The sequence below is a fragment of the Nipponia nippon genome, unplaced genomic scaffold, assembly GCF_047370975.1.
Source record: "Nipponia nippon isolate SJK-2023a ecotype South Korea unplaced genomic scaffold, ASM4737097v1 scaffold_25, whole genome shotgun sequence".
Taxonomy (NCBI): Eukaryota; Metazoa; Chordata; class Aves; order Pelecaniformes; family Threskiornithidae; genus Nipponia; species Nipponia nippon.
In genome coordinates this window covers 3,670,386-3,692,937 of record NW_028262342.1, presented here as the reverse complement: position 1 = coordinate 3,692,937, position 22,552 = coordinate 3,670,386, and the positions used below count along the sequence as shown (strand labels likewise).

General features: G+C 46.2%; 1 protein-coding gene across 6 annotated transcripts in view; it reads right to left on the bottom strand.

The window, feature by feature from the left end:
- Nucleotides 1–22,261, bottom strand: part of KCND3 (potassium voltage-gated channel subfamily D member 3) — a 134,747-nt gene extending 112,486 nt beyond the window's left edge. For 3 of the 6 annotated variants that reach the window (XM_087761934.1, XM_087761938.1, XM_087761939.1), the window contains exons 1-2: nucleotides 22,165–22,261; nucleotides 15,692–16,876 (exon numbers count right to left, since the gene is read on the bottom strand). In XM_087761934.1, coding sequence (XP_087618060.1) covers nucleotides 15,692–16,800 — 1,109 coding nt within the window. In that variant the 5' untranslated portion in view covers nucleotides 16,801–16,876; nucleotides 22,165–22,261. Of the gene's footprint in view, nucleotides 1–15,691; nucleotides 16,877–20,758; nucleotides 20,840–21,586; nucleotides 21,715–21,832; nucleotides 21,947–22,164 lie in introns of those variants that run through there. The other 3 variants (XM_087761935.1, XM_087761937.1, XM_087761936.1) reach the window with 3 other exon arrangements.
- Nucleotides 22,262–22,552: the final 291 nt, after the last annotated feature.

The window sequence follows — 22,552 nt, the reverse complement described above, 5'->3', positions numbered from 1 at the left end:
TCCACTGGGCTGTGACCTGTGACTTCTGCTCACTTGATTTCTTTTCTTCACCATCTTTCCATAGAAAGGTCATGAAATGTACCCATTAATGCTGTGTTCTGGAAGTGTTCATGGCGTGGGCTCCAACTATTGCATTATGCATCTTACACGTAATCGCTTAAAGTGGACAGTCATCTTGTGGTATTTTATTAACCAGTGACAGAGCTGTACAAGGCAAAAAATATGCAATGAATAACGATTAGGCAGAGTGTTTTTAAATTCGGAGGCTGGACTCTGCCCGCTGACTAAGTAGATGATTTGTTGCATTTGTTGGTTTTCCCTCTGACTCTCGGAGCAGCGCAGCCCAGGCACGCCGTCAGCTGGAGAGCTGGCGTGCTCCTACGATGCTCAAGCATCTTACAGGAAAAGTCTTTCCAATCAATTAGAGATTTGTTTTGTTTTTTTTTTTTTTTCTCCTGTACTTACAGGTGGCTAGAGCAGAGCTGCACAAACGTTCTTCAGCGTTCCTATTAATCCGTATTTTTAAATGACTGTTCTTTATTCTCCTGTGGTTGGAAACATCTCACTGTGTGTGTGTGTGAACAGTCTGGTTTACAGCTGAGGGGGAGACATACTCTGTTTTGTGAAAGATCGCACTATTTAGGAAAACCAAGAAACGCTTCTGAAACGGATGAAAATGCAATTAAAACCACGAAAAATCGCTATGCTGTATTTGGAGATGTGGTTGCTCTTGATGAAGTGGTTTTTCTCTGTGGGCAAGGTAGCGGGACAAACCTGGGACTGCTGAAAGTCAGGGTCTGGTGTCAGTGGGGTTCAGCGCCTTGTTCCATAGACAAGCAGCCACATGAAGACAGTCAAAGACCTGCACGTTTGCGTGAGATCTGGTTTGGGTTTATCGCTTTTACAGCTACTGACTAGAAGCGACGTTAGTCTTTTGCCACAAGATATAACATTACAATGTTATTTTTATTTTATTGATTTAGCCTGGTCTTCAACAGAGTGGGACAGAAAATTGCATTTAAAAGATTGGAAAAAAAGATCTACAGGATGCATCGCATCTTAGATGGCAAACTGACTCCTATGATTACATTTTGTTATGCTAAGTATTTGGACTATATGGTATAGGCCAGGTTTTGCTAAAAATCTAATTTTACCATAGAACAGCATATCCAGGAGTACTTTAAAATGGGCTATACAGTAAAAGCTTAAACCCTTACATTATCTTGTAACTTAAATGGACTGATTTTGCTGCTATTTAACATTTTACGTACAGCGTGGCAGTGCTTGTCACAAAGTACATATATTCCACTTTGTTAAGTTGCTGGGTAAAATTTTGCAGAGTGCCCAAGCGCCTGAGACACGGACGTCCCGCTTGCTAATCTGAAGTACTGTGTGGCACACAGATGAACTGGTTTTTCTTCTGGCAAATGGTATAGCTATAATCTATTAAAACTGATAAATTATAGGCGAAGTTTAATATGAGGAAAGGCCAGGACAGTGACAGAAATACTTGCAAGCACATGACCGGTGAGGCAGGGATGGAATAGTCATAACGGCTTCGTTAATTCACTACCACCAGCAGAAACAGCCCATCCGCAGGCCGAGCTGAACGACAACCTTTTGGCCGAGCCTGGCGAGAGGTGTATGTGTTTCTGTACGCGCACGCATACGTTTCTTGGCTAGACGATTCTGCAGATTTGTTATTTATAGTATTTTAGTATTAAATAATAAATCAGTGTCTGGGAAAGAAACAACTTCTGTTTGCATTTTGCGAAATCATTTGTGGTCTTTCCCTATAAAGCAAGAAGACATAGACCTGTAGAACATCTTTTATTCTATCATCTCAAATTCTGTGTGATTTTTTTCACCGTTCTCTCCTTTTATCTGTGAGAGGAGATCAAGTTCTTTGATATTTTATTTAGATTGCATTGCACATTTGGAAGTAAGCCATTTGAGCTGATTACTGATACACTTACTGTATGACCACTGTCAGGTCACCTTCTCTCCCCGGACCTCTGGCCTTTCAGCGGGGCAGTGGAGACAGTGCCTGTCTTGCAGCAGAATTGTAACTGGAGCGATCCAATTGTGGGATGAGAGGGATATCTGACCGTCCATGTTTACCCGATTAAATTCCAGATAGCTGGGGATTCAATATATCAGAGTTTTTTTCCATGTATAAAGGTCGTTGCCCAGCAGTTGGCAACTGCTTTTGGGTGTCTGGAAGAACAGAGCACAGTGAAGAAAACTTTGGACCTCTGTCATTTCACAGGCAGAGGTGCAATCTAAGTCTTACTTGACTTTGAGAATCCTGGCACAGAGATCCATACAGCTAATTGACAAAAGGTTATCAGGTCCTTCCCAAACGGCTGCCGAAGGTTGCTATGGGAAGCACAAAGTTATCATAATTTTGCCTTGCTCGGATGGAGCTTTTTGTCCTGAGTCATGAGGAGAGCTTGCACAGAAGCAAAGATGCTGTTGTACTTTCATTTCTATCTTTCCCTGGTGATAGGACCGGATGAGGAAAATGGTCACGGTGTCTAAAAACCCCTTCACCGTGTCCCTTGGCAGTTATATCTGGCCCTCAGAAGCCCATTACGCTAAGCCACTGTGACAGCTCGTGAGGGAGAAACGTTGTCCAGAAATGCAGGACACAAGGCACCCTCCTTCTGCAACATGTTTTATGGTATCCCGTATCAAACGTGATGACGACCTTTAGAGAAAGAGGTAGATCTTTCTGTACAATCCAGCAATGAGGCTGAGAACAAGCTAAGAGTAATCAATGAAATGGGACACAGGAAGGCAAAGGGAAGCTGCCTGCCCACTTCTACCCAGAGACACTCCACTAGCACTGCCAGACAACTCCTGCTCCTCTTCTGTGCTGCACTAATACTGCCGGCATGCACTCGTGTGAAGCTGTCTGATATTGCAAACCAAGTTCAGCAAAGGTGCTGTTACTGCCTCACAGCGGCGGGGCGTCCGTGTGTCTGTCTGCATGCCGCTGCGGCCGATGCTTTCACTCGTCTGTCTGGCTGCGCGTTCTCCGAAACCGCTGCTCCGAGTGCGGGGTGCATTAGCTATGCTTATTTCCCACAAAATTCCACAAATCCTCATCTGACTTGCTTTTAGTCACCCATAGTTTTCATCATCAGTATTTCACATTGCAAATAAAGCATTCACTATGCACAGATGTTCAGATAAATGCCCTTTCTCTCAGTTTGTGATGATTTAATGGGCGGATTTAATTTATTGTATAGTTAAGTGCTATAGGTAGTAGATGTGCTGTCTGCCCACTCTGTTTTGATATTGCCAGGGAAGCAGTTATTAATGGCTGCACACAAACTCTATCCAACAGTTTTCTTAAGTGGCGTAACTATAGTGCATCTAATACTGCGAGCTGGAAATCGCCGCTCTTCACGGGGTGCCCAAGGAAAGCGCTGGCAAACATGAAAGATGAGATACGGCTCTGTGGAGGACCTGACACCAGAAGGCATCTCTCGCCATAATGACTTTCCCATAAAAGCAGTGCATAACATGTCTCCCAAATTACACCCCGACCTATTCAAATCCACTGAGCCCAGTTTCGCTGTCAGTGACACTCGTTTTTCAGTGGTGTGACTCACTGACTGTAATGAAGTTACTCCCGATACGCATTGTGATCAGAGTGGGCAGAGCCATTAAAAATTATTTACATAGATGAAATCGCAAGGGGCTGTCAAAGCTGTCGATAAAGCGGCCCTGGAAGGAGACGCGCAGCCGCAGCCCTGCCTGGGGAGCGGGTGTTCGGTGCTGCAGCAGCGAGCGAGCCCCCCCGGACCCGGCTAACGAGGCAGCTACAGGCGCCTCCTTTGTTTCTGACAAAAAGTGAATCGTAAAAGCTGCTGAGATTCATCTTCAGTTCACAGTACATTTGGTGCCAGACTTTCGTGCTGCAATCATGTGAATATACGCTGACATGGACAAGCGAGCTGTGTGCGGGTGTATTTACCCTGCGATGTGCACTTGAGGGCATGCATGCTTAGGTTTAAATGTACCTATTTTTAAAGACTGAACACCTGTTTCCTCCTAAAAATCTTTATCTCCTCCCAAACTAGCAGTTACTTTTTACTGCAAAGTTCAGACATTTTCTTTCCCTTTTCCTCTTCAGACATTTTTTAGCTCTGCTCAGACGATAACAAAGGATGGACAGTGGCAGTGGCTGAGAGTGACACGACTATAGGAGCTGAATAGTTAACCCATACTTCAGTATCTGCTGAAAATCTAAGAAAAAAAATGGTAAAAATAAATGCAAGTGTTACTCTGTAGAAGACAAAATTAATACTTAAAGATTTTTCTTCCAACATCTGTAGATCTATTCTCCTTTTCTGAAATCTCATTTTCTCCTTTCACTTCTAAGCCAACAGAATTGAAAACTGTGCTAAGCAGCATGCGGGTACACGATGGACCATTCCTTACAGACTAGAGACTTCAAGACTCCTACCTTTCTGGGTGACAAATTGTCCACAAGACAACGTGGATCTGAGATTTCCTTTGGGACATTTAGCAAGACCTCTAAATTGGCATCTGATCTGACATATTTTCCCAAGCCAGAAAAGCAGGGTTGGGGTTTCAGATGGAGATCCAGAGAGATGTGCCATTCAAGGAGCATTTGTTCATACAACCATAGAATAATTTTAGTCAGAAAGGACCTCTGCAGGTTACTTAGTGCAGCTCTGTGGTGTCTTACATGGAGGGTGGAATAGTCCGATGTTAATGCCACAGGAAAGATATTAGGACACGTGTGTTTTAACAAGTCATGTCGGCGTGCATCCTTGTTCGTATTGGAATTTGGAAAGAAAGGTCAAAACTGGAAAAGAGCCTCTAGCATTTGTTGCTTTTCTGATCCATCCTGACATCTACGCCTTCAGGAAGGAATCTGACAATGACCGTGACTTTCCTCTTGAGCTACAGATATGTCTTCTGTGTGTAAACTGATGGAGCTGTTTACCTATGTTTTATCTATTCAGAAGGCTTTCCCTAGGCTGGAAATCAAGCTTGTTCAATAGAGCTCGTTAGGTAATGAGCTTATTCACTAAGCTCATTAGTGGTGGAATTCATCCTGCTCAGCCCTCTGCTGCCCAAAATCTTGTCTCTCTTCAGCCCAGCTTACTACTTGTTTTGACCCTTAGCAAGAGAGATGACTTTTACCTAATTTCATCTGTTTTGCCTATTTTCATTCAACAGCTGGCTTGCTGAATGAATGTTTCTATTATTTAATCTGGCCTGCTATTCCTCTGTAGCAGAAAAATATCTAAAAGGGCTGAAGTCTTTTGCATCTAGCGTGCCAAGGCTAGAATATCATGCCAACTCATTTCATGAACTGAAGCAGAGCGTCTGACTCAGTAGGACTCATCCTGTTACATGATGGATGCTCCCTGGATTGATGAACAGACGGTTAGGCAGATGTAAGTAGGCAGGAAAACGAAAGAGGCACCAAGTAAAAGTTGTGATTACCTCCTGTGAGCTGACCGTGATTGCCCATCTGTATGCAATCTAGTGGTCTTGCAGGAAGTTTTAAAGCACACACATGCACGGCAGAAGCTCAGGATTTCATATTTTGGTTAATTATGCAGAGATCAGAGAGTGAGCTTGATAAAAAGGATATCTCACAGGTGCAAAGCTGGGTGGGAGACAGGGTTTTAAATCTTCCTGAACCAACAGCACAACTGAAATGTGTGACAGTGAAGGATGTGTGTTGGCAATAATGCTTCATTGATTCATGTTCAAAGTGGTAAATTTAAGTCCTGTTTCTACTCATTTCAGACACTGATTACTAGAAAAAGGCTCTCATGCAGTGGAGTAACGGAGGTGTCAGAGTCTGTTCAATCGACAACAGCCTACTCCTATCTTCCCTCTGAAGAGGCAGAAAGAAGCAATTGGAGCTTTTCTCAGTTTAATACTGATGACAAAAGACCACAAAACTATGTAAACCTCAAAAGACACTAAAACAGGATTGTAATTGAGAATGAGTTGTGAAATCAATTGCAGGGAAAGAATAAGTTTATATCTGCATTAGCAGGTAGCGCGGCTCAACAGGAGCTGAGCTGGTGCAGAGGACCAAGCATCCCTACTGTACACATCTCGGAGAGGATTAATTTTAGACTAGTCTTAGTCTGCTCCATGGACTGAACGCCCATTAGCAGTAAGAGCGCATTAGGTGCGTTCCTGGAGTGCATCTTCCAGTTGTATTTTATCCAGAAGGAAAGCAGTTTGCATACTCTGAAAGCCCTTTGCACTGTGAGCCAAACTGCAGTACGGACAGGGCAATTGAGTTTGCTTTCAAAGAGCGTCCCTGATCCAAACTAAGACACCGATGCAGATGTACTCTAGGAGAAAGCAGCTCGGAGCAGCTTTCTCTCATTTTAGCTTTCCTTTTGAAGATAGCTTACTTCTGCCATGCATTAGGTTGCAAGAATAACTGGCTTGCATTATCCTTTTCAGCTGAAAAATAAAGTGCTATTTTTGTTCTTATCATAGTGACTGTAATTAATATTGAAGGAGGATGACTCCCTTCTGCTCCAGGTCAAACAAATACAGAAAAAAGCGTGTACTGTTGATGATGTCTCCAAATTACACCGCAAAAGTGCATGTAAAGCATACAGACATGGAAGTGAGGACTGGGGCAACTGGGTGAGAAAATAAGCAGAATTAAATAATAGTAATTTTTATTTAATACAGAGAAGAAATAAAGGGGCTGTCTGGTTGTGGGGTGAAATCTTGTTATCTCAAGGCTGTGCATTTAAATATTAAAGGCTCAAAGTGACTCAAGATTTTATTATCTGCTGTTTTCATGTCTGATGTGAAACCCTGTGTCTACAGGCAAGATGAGAAAACCAGCAGCAGTTTGTGTCTTTTAGATGGCAAAGGGGAGTCACATGTACAGAGAGAATAAAGCAATAAGTACGTGAAAAATAATTACCCGTAATAAAAAGCTAAGGGTACTTCACAATGTTGAGGATGTGTTGTCTGATTAACACGAGCTGTTAAAAGCGAACCCAGCAGCTTTCGCTCCTGCCTGCTGCAAGGCTGGGCGAGGTTTGTGGGTGCCGGGGCGTTATTTCTGTCCTGCTGCCGCACGAGCGTTCAGCAAACCCGTACGTGGTGCACGTTCAGTAACAGCGGCTGCTTCCCTCCGTACGTGCAAGACTTATTACTTGAATTATTTGACCTTGTTGTTAGGAGACTCCACAGCACAGTTGCACTGAGACCTCTGCATCTCTGCTTAAGCTTAGGTTTCATGGTTCCACAGGACTACTCCCTTCAGAGGCAAACAATCCTTCTCAAGGGCTTTCTGGGGACGTACGTCAGCCAAATTTCGCAAAGTCCTGAAGGCAAAAACCTAAAGCTGATCTGTGTTTTAATTTTGTCGCAGATGGCAGGCCAAGATTAAAGCAGTAGGCTTCCCCAGGCGATCTGCTCAACGGCTCTCCTGAACCCGAGCAGTGAAGAGCCTGCTCGGGAAATGACATTGAGTGGCTGCCCGTTTTGGTTTTGTTGTTGTTGCAGATGCTTTTATAGGTGAGAGAGAATTCATATGCGAAGTGCCACCCTCCATCAGGGGGAGCGACAGCCCTGACAACGCCATCGCAGCGCTCGTCCCCAGACCCGAACCCCTCACGGCCCCGTGCAGAAAGTAAGGAAAAGTCCACAGTGTAGAGCCAGAACAAAAGAGTGAAATCACGGAAGAATGAGGGAAAGAAAGAGCCAGATGCTCCAGCGTCATTTCTGAGGCTGCAAACCAGAACGAAAAGCCCGTAAAGACTTGCACCTTTTAAAGGAATAATGAGTTGTTTCTTCCTCTGGCAGGCAGTGATTTGACTTGCCACATGCCTCCTAGTAATTTCCCAGCAGGTTTTAATGTTGGAACAATGGCATTCTGTTAGATATTGATTTTAAAATAACTCTTCCACACTTACTTGTAACTTCAAGAGGTGAATTACAGCCCTTGAATGTGCTCTAATGTAGCAGTGGTAAATAGTTAAATAGGCACAATCTGTTTCTGTAGGCACTGCCTGTCCAGGAGAAGGCAGAGCTCGGCTGAACCCTGCCTGTCTTCCTGGGCCGCAGGAAAAACATCCAGCAGTCTGTCTGCGCCAAAGGAAAATATTAATAAATTCACCGTGGATGTGGTGGAATTTGACAGAAAAAAAAATTCTGTGCTGGATGTCAAAGCAGCGAGAGCGGGAGGGCAATGGGTAAATGACCTAGTTGTAGCTCTTTTCTTCTTCAACTTCTACTGAGCCGTGATGCTCACCGCGGGATATCGCTGCGGCTGCCAGCACCCTTCGCTGAGCCGTGAGAGGCAGCCGGCGCCGAACCGTGGGTCCTCTAACTGCCAGGGCCATGCGCAAAAGCACGTTGCCCGAGTGCTTCCATGGGTAGCGCAAAAAGTACCTGCTAGATTTGGGTATCGCCATTTCTGAGGCTTGTGCTGCATTAAAAATAAATAAACCTGCTATGTCCTCTGATAACGCGCTTTGGCAGCTCCGTCCCTGCGTACTTCTGCATGGACTGGAATGAAGGGTAGGAAGACACGGCCTGCATTAAATGCTAATAGTACATGGCTTCCACTGAAACCATACTGAGTTACGGTGTTCATGTTCACTGAGAGTGCCGTGGTGCCCGAGATTCGAGTCCGGCTGTACGTGTGATGGGTGGCAGGGAAGAACGCTAGCTGATGCTAAGCTGAGGAGGTTTCTCTGTTTATCTTACACTTTTTTGTAGTTTTTTTCTTTTTTTTTTTAATGAGATGGTCCCACTGCAGTGCCTGGGACACTCCTCTACAGCCTGGAAATAAGCTCCTTCAGGTCACAGGTACTCCCACATTCTGGCTTCAGCCGCCTAGAATGCACCGATCCCTTAAGAAATTGCAATAAAAATGTCTCATATTGGTTTCCTAATATTAAAGTGGGGCTGGAGTTTCATTTCATATTTTAGGTGCCCCACGCTAAATCCGTGCCAGGTAAGAAAGCCTGGGCAAGGCCGCGATGTACCGCGAGGTACCGCTGTCACCTGTGCCGAGCGAGGGTGGCTGGTGGCAGCCGTCCGGGCGGAGGGTTGAGCTGCGGCCGGGGGGCTGCAGGGGCGCGGGGCGCTCAGAAACTCCCTCTGTGCTCATCTCTGCTCCGCAATTCACTCCGAAAACTGATTCGGACTGGATGGGCTGTAATCAGCTAAGAGGCGTAATTGGTTTGGGCTAATTTGTTGCAGGGCCTTTAACTGCACTTCCCCTTTCCCTGCTTTCCGACTGATAGTGGCTACTCTGTCCCTTATTTTCAGTTGATCTCTGTAAACTAATTACTTTTACTGTGTCAGTGCTGTTATGAAATTATCATTTTATGAGACTAAAAATAGCTCAGATCCAGTCAGCAAGCCAATCGCTTCCCTTCATCTCCAATGGAAATACACTGTTATCTTTAATCTGTATTTCTCAGGCACTGACTGTGATGCAGGCTAGAAAGAGAGGGGGAAAAAAAGGAAGAGGAGCTTAGAAAAATGTCTTAAATCAGTTGCTATAGATGCATCTCTGCCAAGGTTTCTGTTGGTAAATTTAGCAGTCACGTTATAATTTTAGCCAGTACCGTTACTTGGCCTTGTTCAAAACAATTCACTTCTCACACAACGAGTTTACCTTAAAGGAAAGTTATTTTGTCTTGCGCACTAAAAATGGTGCGTTTGCACATACGTGCAATCGTTACAAATATCCAAAGCCACAAAAAGCCTAAGGACAGATATTTTTTTTTTTTTTTTTGAGAGAGAGAGAAAAATCCAGTGAATTCCACTTGCTCTGAGAATGAATAAAGGTATTTTAATACTTCTGGGGTTCTGGTGAATATAAGTAGCTCCAAAATGAGATGCTTGCCTGAGATTTACATCAAGATAGTGAAGGGAAAAGGTTCCACCTGTAGTTTCTGATACAAAGACATTTCACACACAATATCTGTAAATCCATTAGGAGAAGAAGATTGATACACATTTCGTATAAGATGAAGCTAGAGGCAAGAGAATGAAAGCTCAAGAAAATGGCTTCTTTGTGTAGCTCCATCAATTCATTGTTTGATTGGACTTTCTGTATATTAAATTCAAGCAGTTCTTTGGCCTGTGGACATGAGAATTGTTGACTGTGTGGGAAATGGTGAGAGTGATGAAGTTTTAGCGCCTTGCTTTACAAAGGAAATATCCCACATCTCATCCATCCTTCCATCGATGATGTTAAATATGCAAAGTAGTGTTTCTATTAAAGCAATTTTTCTGATCCAGTTTAATGGCAGTTACTGAAGTACTGACACACACAATATGATTACTGGGCCAAACGGCAATCTTTCCAGAGAAGCCGGGAATGGCAGCGCTCCAGAGATGATTTATTATTTTCCTTACTTTGCAAACTCCTCTTAGCGTGCACGAAGGAGGGTGAATGAAGGTTACTATCAGCTTGAGTGGTTTCAGTACTTTGCATTGGAGAAATAACTGCAAAGAGATCTCTCTTCGCACGGTAGCTGGCAGCATTTGCAAGAAACGTGGTCAGTATTCAATAAGTTCACGCTAGTCCAGCTGTCAACAGTTTGGCAGCAAGTATTTCACGTGCTATTTCACTACTTAAATTTCATCCCCTTTCTTGTCCATGATTGAATACCAATAAGAAGGAAAGCCCAAGCAATACGCGAAACGAAGACCGATGTTTCTGCCGGAGGGGTTGATCAGGTGTCAGTTCTGGCGCTTTCTCTGACCCACATTTTGCAGAACCACAGGGTACCAGCCTGGGCCAAGACAACCCAAAATAGACCCCTATCCCCCCAAATCCCAGGTCTCTAAGCACTCAGCTAGTAAAAACGGTAAGAAATCTCAGATCTTGCTCCAGATCAGGCTGTTGACATAACCAGGCCAGCACGTCTGTTTTATTGACTTCCTAGTGTTAACCTGGTTCCTTAAATTAATTATATAGATAGGACTGTGTTGTCCAAGTGCACTGATGTGTATCTTTTAAACTCATTCACCAGTGCAGCTGAATCTGAAAGAGGGATAGTGATCTCGAAACCATTATGTTCTTGCAGATTGTAAGGGAGACAGACAGACAGAAGATAGGCCCTGCTCAGACCACCCCAAGGGCGGTGAGTTATGGGAGCGCAGCCTTCGTTAGGCAACAGAAAAATGACACAGCATATCCCTAAGCTCAAACCAGAACAAAATCCATCAACGATCTCTCTTCCTTGGTCCGCGGTACTGCTGGTTTCTTGACGCAAATCGCCCAAAGATCTCAGTGCCGGTTCCCCCCAGGATACGCTGCAGGTTTTTCACCCTTCTCTGCTGCCGGTCTGCTCCCAGCTGTGGCGGGGACAGGGATGCTGACACCGCCTGCTCCAGGTGCCGGTGCTCGGCTCCGGCATCCCCCGGACGGCGGGGAGCCCGGCCGCCACGCTCCGCAGGGCCCGCGGGAGCCTCGCCGTGCCCCGGGATGTGCAGGCTGATGTGGCACTTAGATTTTCACAACTACAATTTGCTGCCTACGCTGCAGGTCACAGACACTGCCCGAGAGTCTGAAACATACTGCTGTTGTCAGGTGAAATGAAAATAGCTATAAAAAGCTTAGAAAAATATGCACTCTGGGCAAAAACGGTGTGGGGTTTAGTGGCGTGAGAGAGGTCTCGTACCGCAGGCGTGTTTGCGATGCATGCTGGCGGGCAGAGAAACATGGGGCTGCCCCATCCACAAGCCAATGCTATTTAAAAGTAAATAAAGCCAACACGCTGGTAACAAGGTAACAAAATTTATGATAATTAAACTGTCTCTGTATAGATGTAAAACTGAAGGCTAGTGCACATCAAGTCAGCTAAAAACCAAGGCAGGGACATGAATGCTGACGCTGGGAACCAGCACCGTGCTCCTCTGCTGCTTTCAGCAGCGCTTGCATTTCTGAGGTGGAGGGTCCCGGGGGTCAAAACCTCCTGCAGAACAAAGGGAGGGTGCTGGCAGAGCTGGTATTTATTGTATTGGTGTTTTAGACAAGGGCAAGAGAGAAGATGGGTAGCTGTTGGCCTCTTGAGAAAAATGTTTCTGCATGAATTGGATAGCTGATTTTGAATTAATTTTGAATAGTTGTTTCGGTAATTCAGATTGATTTAAGATGCACCCAAGAATAATGCTTTCATTATAAAACCTCCTGAGCAAAATTTAAATCATGCTAAATTAAAAACAGTCTCTGTTAAAACAGGGCTGATGAGCACAGCAAAGGGATCAGAGATGCAGGGTCAGTATAATTTAATTCCTTTGCTTTGTTTCCCATTCCAGACAAACTGTTGTACCTGTCTCCTTGGGTTGTTAACTCCCTAAGGAGCTTGCAAGGCGTCCTGGATTTCGCAAAAGTGATTTGCATAGTAGCCCCACCAAAAGCAGCACTTGCTCTATTTTATGAAGTGCTTCACCTTCAAGAAGAAATGCATTTTTAGTGCTTTTCATTTATGGGTCAGCCTGGAAATTCAGTTGTATCCTAAAGATACTTAGGAATCTGGAATAACAGCAGCTGATGTACAGTCCAGTAGGAGAGTTAATGGTTTCCTAATGCTAGCCTTGTTTGGTTGTTGTAAGTAAACTTTCCCTTTTACCTAAATTGAGCTCATTTTTTAATGTCTTAATAACATAGGAAAAGTTATCCTGCATGTTCCAAATCACTTCTATAAAGCACTCTGTCACAAGCAATGGTGGAATTCCAATGTCAGGGAAATGTTCACTTATCTGGATTTAAATGGTTTGGTGTTCAAAACAAAAATACATACATGTGTATAGATCTGAGTTAAAAACCATTGCGCTTTATAATTCCTTGTTTTAAATGCTGGCTGAATTTTTAAAGGCAAATGGCAGAAAATATTTAAGATATTTATACAAGCTCTGAGCGTTGCTGAAATGCAAGCAGTGAACTGGCAGCCGCTAACTAGGCAAAGTCTGATGTATTAAGAAGCACGTTAGAGACTTTGGCTGCATTTCTGGCAACGTCTCTGCGATAGGAATTGCCAGTACTCTCATTAGTAACAAGATCCTTCCAAACATATTGAAATGACTTCTGAAGAGAGATGTATATGAAATATTGTATGAAAATGCCGATTTGTCAAAACGGAAAGGTTTTATGGGAAAATGAAGAGGCCCAGGGGATGTTAACCACCCACACACATGGCGGGAGTCAGGAAGGTGGAAATGACCCGCTGCCAAAAGTTTCGTTTCTAGAGTTCATGAATTTCCGTGCCACGATGCCAAGCCATGGGTTAGAGCTGTTGCATGAGCCAAGGGCCGGTGCTGGCTCTGCCGGCACCTTGCTCCACCAGTGCTGTCCCTGCACCCGTGCAGCTGGGACCCACCACCGTCCGACCAGCTCCTCCAGTGAGCCCGGAAAGTGCCGCTCCGAGGGGGTCCGGCTGGGGCCATGGGGAGCTGGCCTGGCAGGAATTCGGGTTTTATGGATCACAGTAGCAACTTCTCTTTCTAGCACAGGGTTTGGGCAAGCCAGCGGAGAGTGTTTGACTTTGGGTGCTTGGCTAAGGGAGCGCTGGGTACCTGCTGAATGCGGTCGGAGGCAGAGAGGTGTTGGCAGAGAGCACGGGGGCTCTGCAGGGTCTGCTGTTATCGAGGTTTCTGAGTTTCTTGTAAGTCGCTAAACTTAGCTGACAGACTATTTGCTAGAGACACCTATTTTAATTAAAATCCTGCAACAAAAATCCCAAATCAGTAATACTAGAAGTTTAAGCTTTAAAGCTTTGACAGCATTCTGTAGGTCCCTTTCCAATGAACTCTTACAAAGCCGTGTTTAAATGTATCATTTCAAAAAATCTTGTCAACTCATTAAAGGCACTCATTCATCTATAATTTCTGTGATTACAACAGATTGAGAACACTTTAAAGTCCTCAGGAGCACTCTGGTTTGTCTATCCATGCGTTCAGAAAGGAAGGGAAAGAGAACAAGACCAAGTCGCTGCACTGACGGGAACAGAGGTTTAATTGCACTACAGCACATTCTGCGTGTATTTCACAAAGAAAGGTTGTTCCCAGCCAACACTAAACGTTGCCTTGACCCCAACTTTCCTATCACAAAGATATAACAACGTACATGTGAATGTGCGTAAGCGCGTGTAGATGGAAAGATAGGTGCAATCATTCTTAGACAGAAACGAGACAACAAAACTGTATTTTCATGCGTTTCCTCTTTGTGGAGAGGACGCACAGAGAAGCCACCCAGGACAGGCGTCCCTTGATGCTGCTCAGGTACGATGGTGGGAACCGACCACTATGGACCAGTCAGAATATGGAAAGCTGAACCATGGGGTGGGGGAGTGCTGGGATCCAATGCCCAGCTTTGATTTCTAAGCAAGCACGGACTTCTTTTCCAGGGTGAGGACCTTAGCTTTTGCCACACAAACTTGCAACTTTGCTTAGATGTTAAAAAAGGAGGAAAAAGAGATCTTTTGGTGACTATGACAAACATGTTCTACACTTTCACTTAATGAAGAAATTCAGACTTGCAGTTGCCATATGCTCAGATTCTGCCCCTTTCTGACAGCTGAATTATGATTTTAATAATTTAAAAGTGCTACTGTGAGGCTGTTCATGTATAATAGGCACAGAGAAGTGTTTAAAATCAAAAGCAGTTTAGAGAAAAAGCGGTCACCATATTACAAGAATGAGAATTGTCTGCATCTGAATATTAAACTGCGTGAACTCTCCAGTGGGAAAACTCTTTGCAAACTAACTGTAAACTTAGTATATTGCTCTGATGTGTGGAATTAAGAGATTGCACTCGGTCAGAACTTTGTGACTGCCCGAAGCAGCAGCCTGTGATGCCTGCTTTCTTTTACGTAACCCCGGCAGGGTGAGGGCTTGGTCATTCTGCTTACAAAGGTTTTAGTTCAGAGCAACAGAAGCTCAAATCTATAATCTCAGTAGAAACATCTGTAAGACAGAAATGAAATATAAGGGGAAAAAGTGCCCTCCAGGCTACATTTCCTTTGCTTTGATATAATTATCTTTGTACCTGTCCATGGGAATATTTGAAATTCTACTGCAACTGCTACAGCATACTTGTATTATTTCTTAAACTCACAACTAAACACAGACAATAAGCCCGTATCCTGCTCAGTTAAGGAAAACACACATCATGTCCTGGAGATCCCCACGTATTTTCAGGAGCATAGCGGCCCACAATATCCATTTGAATTCAGCAAATCTATGATTCCTGGCATGTCAAGTGAAGAAACAATGACCGACATCGCAAAGAGAGACAACATACACATCAGCAACCTTGTGCAAAATCTATGGCTCGAATGAGAGTCTGCAAAAACCATAAGCTCTAGTTGCCAGCTCCCTTGCACTCATGTTAACTTTTCTCTCCCGCAGAAGGAGTGCGACACAGGACCTGCTACTCCACAGCCTTGCTCCTCCTGCACTCATTTACCATTGTGCCAAGCATTTGCCAAGTGGGTGTAAGTGCTTTTTCTGTTTTATACAGCTTCACATAAGCATAAATTGCAGAAGTTGTAAGGCAAAGAACAATCAAGCCCTTAACAGTTCCAGCCCCTTTTGATGCATGCACTCAGGAAAATGCTTAGGAGTAACTGAAGTCAAGCTCCTAGTACACGCTTGCCTGCTGCTCAGTATAAGAAAAAGTAATACTCACCCCAGTGTTGTCATGGTTACAATAGTGTACCAAAAGGAAGCAGGAATACTGGTGAATTTGCTTGCCGAGGACCCTTTCTCTGCATAAAACATCACAGTTGCAAAGATGATGATTGCCATAGTGAGGGAAAAGAGGAGAAAGCCAAGCTCGGAGGCACAGCTCTTCAAAGTGTAGCCCAAGATTCTTAAGCCTTGGGAATGGCGAGAGAACTTGAAAATCCTGAAAACCCTAAAAACCCTTAGTGTCACAAAGGCTCCGCTGACATCCTCATTGTTGGTCATCACCAAGCCAATGTAGTACGGCATGATGGCCACCACGTCAATGATGCTCATCACACTTCTAATGAATCTGTAGCGACTTGGGGCCGCAAAGAGTCTCAACAGATACTCAACCGTGAAAATCATCACACAAGCCGTGTCCAAGCAAAAGAAAGCCACAGCATATCTTTCCCCACATGGAAGCTCCTTGTTTCCAGGCACCGTGCCACAAGGGACAGTTTCCACGACATTAGTGATCACAGAGACAGCAATAAAGAAACCGGTGACATAGTAAAAGACTAAGGCTAAGGTGCTGGTGTGGGGGTTCTCGAAGGCTCGCCACATGGTCTGCCGGAAGCTCAGGGATGGCATGGACCCTTCTTGGTTGTTTTCTGAGTCATTGTCATCCATCAGCCGCTCCGCATTTTCCCGCTTTCTGTCTTTGTACTCTTCATAGCAGCAGTCCCCAATGATTTCAGGGAGGATCCCATAGAAGGCAAGCTCTTCGTCATAAGCAGAGATGCACTCGTACCTGGGATAGTGCAGCTTGCCAGTTCTATAAAAATTTAAGATGCACCTAAAGACCTCAGGGTCCCGGTCAAAGAAGTATTCCTTAGTGTCTTCGTTGAAGAAGAACTCCTTCTCGGTGCTGCCCAGGAGAGTGTCCGGGTATCTCTCCAGTGTAGTCCTCCAGGTCTGGAAACGCCTGCCACTCACATTGAGAATGATCAGCTCATCCTGCCTCTTGTTTTTTTCCGTTGGAGCCAGTGGCATGGGACAGTTGGCCACTGGCATCCATCCTATGGCGGCTGCCCTGGCAAAGGGCAACCATGCTGCTACTCCTGCTGCCATGATGACCCCAGGCCTTGTTACTGGAGAAGACGGTTAGGCTGCTCCTGAGACCTGCTGGAAGTCAGATCAGTTCCATCTAAAATACAGAACAAAATAAAAACACAACACACAGTCAAGCAGGGTGTCTTGCCCCATTGTGCTAAAGAGTCGGACATCGGTACGTACACAAGAATTTAAAACAACTGGCTTGCCCTCATCTCCCATTTGAAGAATGATGTTAAACAAGGCACATGGTAATCAGCTCAGCGGGGTTATGGCATTATTATAGATTGAAATTTTGAATAGCAAATGATTCCTCATTAAAAGCATTTTAAAAGTAGCATAAACACACTAATTTATATTTGCTTCCTTACAAACAAGACTAATCCATAATTCCCCAGGTGTAAGCCTCATGTGCTCATCAGTTTAACTACAGCTGTCAAGAAAGAGCTGGGAGCTCCAGTGAAAGCAGCTTGCAGTTCACCCAATGAAACAGTATGCCATGAGAAGCCACGACTGGACTGAGCTGGGTTTCCAGTCTTAAAAAAGTTCAATATGTAATGAGTCTTGCACCAAGAACATTTTCAGTTGAAAGAACCAGAAGATCTTCTCTGGTTTTCATTAGTTTTCTTCCACCTTTAATTAAAGAGGTGGCCTCAGCAGCAGATTTTTGCTGGTCTCTTTCATTTAGAGCTGGGTTTTACACTTGTGAAGTATTACATCCCTCCACCGGACTAGAGGAAAATTCTGCCCTTCAGGGCAACATTGCTCAGAATACCTGAGCAACAGTAAGCTGGAATCGCAGGTGTGAAAGCTGATGGATTAAGCTACCAGCTGAGTACCAAGAACATCAGAATGAGGGAAGCCTCCAAAGTTGGACAACTTTCTTCCAGCAGGAAGATACCTTGATTATTTCCTAGCTATCAGAGGCAGAAGTCCTTCAGCCTAAGAACTGAAGGACTATTAGGTTGAAATATGTTCACTGCACTCTTGGTTTTTAGATGAAAAATATCCCAAGCTGTCCAGATCCTGAGCCACTGGCAGCCAGCATTCTCTTAAAATTAGAGTAGGCATTGTGGTTCTGATCTAGCCACGAATTTTCTCTTTCTTTTTGTTCTTTGGTCAGAGTTCTTACAATATTTAACTTTTGTTTTAACTTGTATTTACTTTCACTTCCCTAATGTTTTTCTAACTCTACTGTAAAATTATCCGGAGAAAGGTGCCATTATCTTATAGGATGCATTAAGGGCCCTATCAAAAGTCGATTTATCAATGGAAATTCCATTGATTCCACTGACTCAGGCCCTCAAAGCCTAATTATATCCTCTACATGGTATCCTTCTAGGCAGTTTTACTCTGAAGTTTCTGAATTATATGAAAGCTGCCATTCCAGCCAGTAAGGCTGCAGCATTATTGATTTCAACAGGCCATCAAAATACTGAATAAAAAATGATGGAATCAATCTGTGGTGAAAATGACTGAACTGCGCACAGAAGTGCTCTTCCTCTTCGGGGCACATTAACATTCACCACCTTAATGTGGAGTATCTTTCTGTGCAATTTTACTATCTGAAGGACAATTGAAATCCCTCGTGCAGGCATCTTACTGCTGCTGGAAGAGGTTTTGTAATTATGAAACCTATACTAATCCATAGTGATGCTTATCCCAAGGAGACGCTTTGCTTATATACATGGCGCTGGAGGAAACATCCCACAATATTTCCCTATAAAGGAGTGTTCAATATTACTATGCACTATTTTTTCTCTCCCCCTAAAGAGGGAATTTAGCGCGTTAATAGTGCCAGACTGACAGCCCTGGAGAGCAGGCTGTATCGCCTGCGCGGGGAAGAGGCAGAGTGCCGCACTGCAAACTTTCTCCACGCTACTTTGAAAATACGCCCGGCCTTTAGCTGGGAGGCAATCCCCAGGGACCCGCAGGGCTCAGGCAGCGGAGCTGCCCATTTCTTTTAGCAGCAGCGGTGGATCTTTTAACTTCTGTGAAACACTGCGTTAAGAACAGCACTGCAAAACAGGAGGCAGCAAGATGAGGACCCCTTCATTCATTAATCACCAAATACATACAGGCAAATAACCAAGAGACCAAGATCCTGCATCCTGTTCCTGTTCCCCCTGCTGCTGAACTGTCTTCTCTGCTTCTTAATTTCAGTTAGCGACACCGCCACAGTCATTCTACCAGGACGGACTGGCGATGTACGGTGACCTGAGCAGCTGCAGTACACTGGATCCTCATCTCCCCTGATTTCTCAGGGGAACCTCGTTAGAAATCTCTTCTGTACTTTTATAACTTTGGTTGTACATTCCAGGTTACCTACATTAGCTGCTGAGGCACTATAAATACTTCACATATAATTGTTCTAATAAAGGGCTGGTAACTCATAAGTGACTTACACCTTTTAAAATCAATTTTTAAAGATAAAATGGGTCCTTCCATGCTGGCAGTATATGTGGGGAAGCTATAAATATCTCAGCTGTGAAACGGACAGGAGACTGAAGCAAAAGAGAAAGAGAGGGGTATTCTTCTGTGGAAGTTTAGTTCTCATTTCTCTGTGACAGAGGTGCAGCTGCTTAAGAAAACTTAGTGCACACAGCTTAATTTTCAAAGGTGCATTGAATCTGTCCCATTTGATCCTCAAAATACACAAAAAGAGAGTCTTTTTCAGCTGTAAATTGTCTGTCTGTGAGGAAGGATCGAGAGGGAGAAGAGGTTTTGCTTTTTCTTGTCCATGAGTCCTTGGAACTCTACCCTGCCCCAAAATCAGAGAGAATGAGGAGAGAGGTAGGACTGGCTTTGTAATTCAGAGCTGCACAAGCCAAGTTGAGTAAAAAAAATACGAACTAACTAGTTTATCTACAAAATATGGAAAGAATCCTCCTTTTCTGCACGCCTGGGTTTTGGTAACTGCTAACCAGTCTTTTTAGGCTGGAAAGCAATTGGCTGGGCTCAAAATATACTGTACAGTCGACAGAGTCTCTTCGGCTCGCACAGCAAACAGACACACTTTAATTCTAACAAGCATATATTTAGCTGTACGCATATGTCTAATTTTACCTACTGTAATTTCTGCATGTAATTTGAAAGGAGCTAGTTAACAAAAGATCGGTACCCTGCTGATGACGTTTAGAAGCCCTGGTACACGAAATAAAATAATTTGTCTCCTTCTGACTTAAAAAAGTCAGCATCTATAGAGAAAAGGATCTGTTTTCTTTAGCTAATTCGGAGGGCAGTGAAATGGTGCAAGGCAATTTGATAGAAAAGCCTGTGGCATGAGCCCCCTGTCCCCCTCCCAGGGCTGCCGGCCCATCCGAGTCCCTCCCTGAGCACCGCCGGCTACCGCAGGTCGCCTGCGCTGCAGCCGCTTCGCGGGCACCGTGGTTTCATCCCAGGTTCAAACAAAAACCTGACAGGCACGGCTAGGTCAGTAAAGCTCTGGAGGAGAACTTTAGCCAGCACAGTTCTTTCGATTCACCTAAAGGGTCAAGAGATAAACGATGGATTCTTACCACGTTAGCTCCCACCTCTTCGTAGTCTCATGAAAACAGAAACAAAACAAAAATCTCATAGTGTTTCCCTTTCTGGAAGCAGACAGGAAGGATTTAAAACACGACTGATAAGCATACTGTGAGTTCCTGATGAGACACTGCTAATGGGAGCAAAGCCTTGAGATCGTTCATTCTCTCCTTTCCTGTCCTTGTTGGGTCAGGCTGAGACAGCAAAGATATATTTGCTTTAAAGCAAAATACGTCAGCCCAAGCTTCGATATCCTCCGTCAGTCACATCTTCCTTCCCCGGCGCAATCACATCAGATAATAAAACTTTCTGCAAAACATTCGCTCCCTCAGTCCGTTGGAGAGATTTGGGAGCAAAAGCAACAGGCTTAGGATAAATGCATGCAAACTTCTCCCCTCCCTCCCAGTCAGCCCAGAGAGCCCCATCTTGCCGGCTCGCCGCGATGCCTTACCTGGCAAGGGAAGACACTCTCGGCGCCCAAAAGTAGGGCTAAATCTGGGGAACGGGAAGGAAGGGGGAGCAGTCGCTCCTCAGGATAAAAGGTGAACTGTGCTGCCTGCCTCTTGACTCCCTCTCTAAATGCAGTCAGAAGCAATCAGTAAATGTGATCATCATTGTGAAAGTATATATAGAGAGATGACTAAACAGCTTCTCCCTCATTACTGCCGAGACGGAGTCTCTCCCTGCCTCTCTCGCCTGAGCTTGCTTCGCTTTGCCCCCTCCCCTTCCAGTACGGCTTGGAGCTTTGCTCTCGCTGCCTAACCGAGCTGGAAGCGGCACCCGGGTCCCGGGGAGCCCGCTCGTGTGGACGCAGCGGGGAGAGGGACCCAGCTGGTGCCGGGGAGGCAGGCTGTGAGGCGAGGCTGAAGAAAGGCGGTGAGAGCTAACAGAGACACCGGCAAATGGAGCCATTAAATACACACCAGAGCCTACCAGCATGCTAATGTGCCAGCAGTGGCAAGGGGGGGATGAAGGGGGGAAAAGTATGGGATGAACTTCAGCGGTCCCTCCCGGAGCTCCCTCTGCGTCCCTGACTCTCGGGCAGGCAGGGACCGGGCAGGAGAGGTCCCTTCTCCTGGGCAAGAAAATGAGCTGTTCCTTCAGCATCACAAACCTACAACCAACACCTTAGCCAGGGCAGGAGGCTACGTTCAGGAATAAAACCAAATAATTCAGTCTTAAACCCATCTTTCCTTCTCCCCCTCTTCCCTCCCACCACCCGTCCCCTTTCCCCCTCGTCCTGCCGTTCTCGCTTGCCCTGCTCCTTGGCAGCTCTTACCAGTCCTGTCTCCACACCACCTCAGCATCCCTCTTTCCTCCGCGGTCAGAAGTTGGACTCCACACGCTCAGAGACCTGGCATCCTTGCTCATTTATCTGCTTGCCAGTGAATCTCCATCAAATAAATAACTATAAGCCCGAATCAGAGCAAACCAGTCGTGCCCTGCTCTGCCGGGCAGCTCCCGGCAATGACTGATGCGCCGCAGCGATAGTTAGTGACTTCCATAAAGTAAGACAAATACCTACATGAAACAGAGGAGCTGGGCTGCCTCGCCATCGCCTCGCGTCCTTCCACAGCCCGAAATTACACTTTCATCTATCGCCGGGAGTTCGGGGGCTGGGTCGGTCTGTGCGGCCGCCAGATGGGAAGGAGGGAGGGAAGGGAGGGACGGGGCGCGGGGGCGAGGACGAGGAGGGCGCGGGGGTGGGAGCGAGCCGGGGGCACCGCTCCTGCCCCCCGCCCCCCCCCCCCCCCCGGGCGGCTGCCGGCGCGCCCCCTCCCGCCCGCGGCTCAGCCCCCCCCGGGGCCGCCGTCCCCCACCGCCCGCGGCTGCCCGCCCTCCCGCGGCCCCCCTCACCTCCGCAGGGCGCGCCGCTCCTCCGCCTCGCCCCGCCCGCCCGGCGCCCCGGGCCGCGGCCGCCAGCCGAGCTCCTCCGCTGCCATGCGGCTGCCGGGAGCGCGGAGCTGCGCGCCGCGGGGGCGGGCGCGGGGTTGCGCGGAGCGGAGTGCGCGGGCGCGGAGCGGCGGCGGGAGAGCGGCGGTCAGCACCGCCGCCGCGGACAGCTCCGGGGGGGGGGGGGGGGCGGCGGGGGGGCCGCGCGGCGACGGGGGGGCGGGCGGGGCGGGGTTCCCCCCCCCCCCCCGCTCCCCGCACACCGCCGCCTCCCCGCCCGCCTCCCGCCGCCGGCAGGTGTCACCCGGAGCGAGCGGGCGGGCCCCGCGCCCGGAGTGCGGCGGCTGCCGGG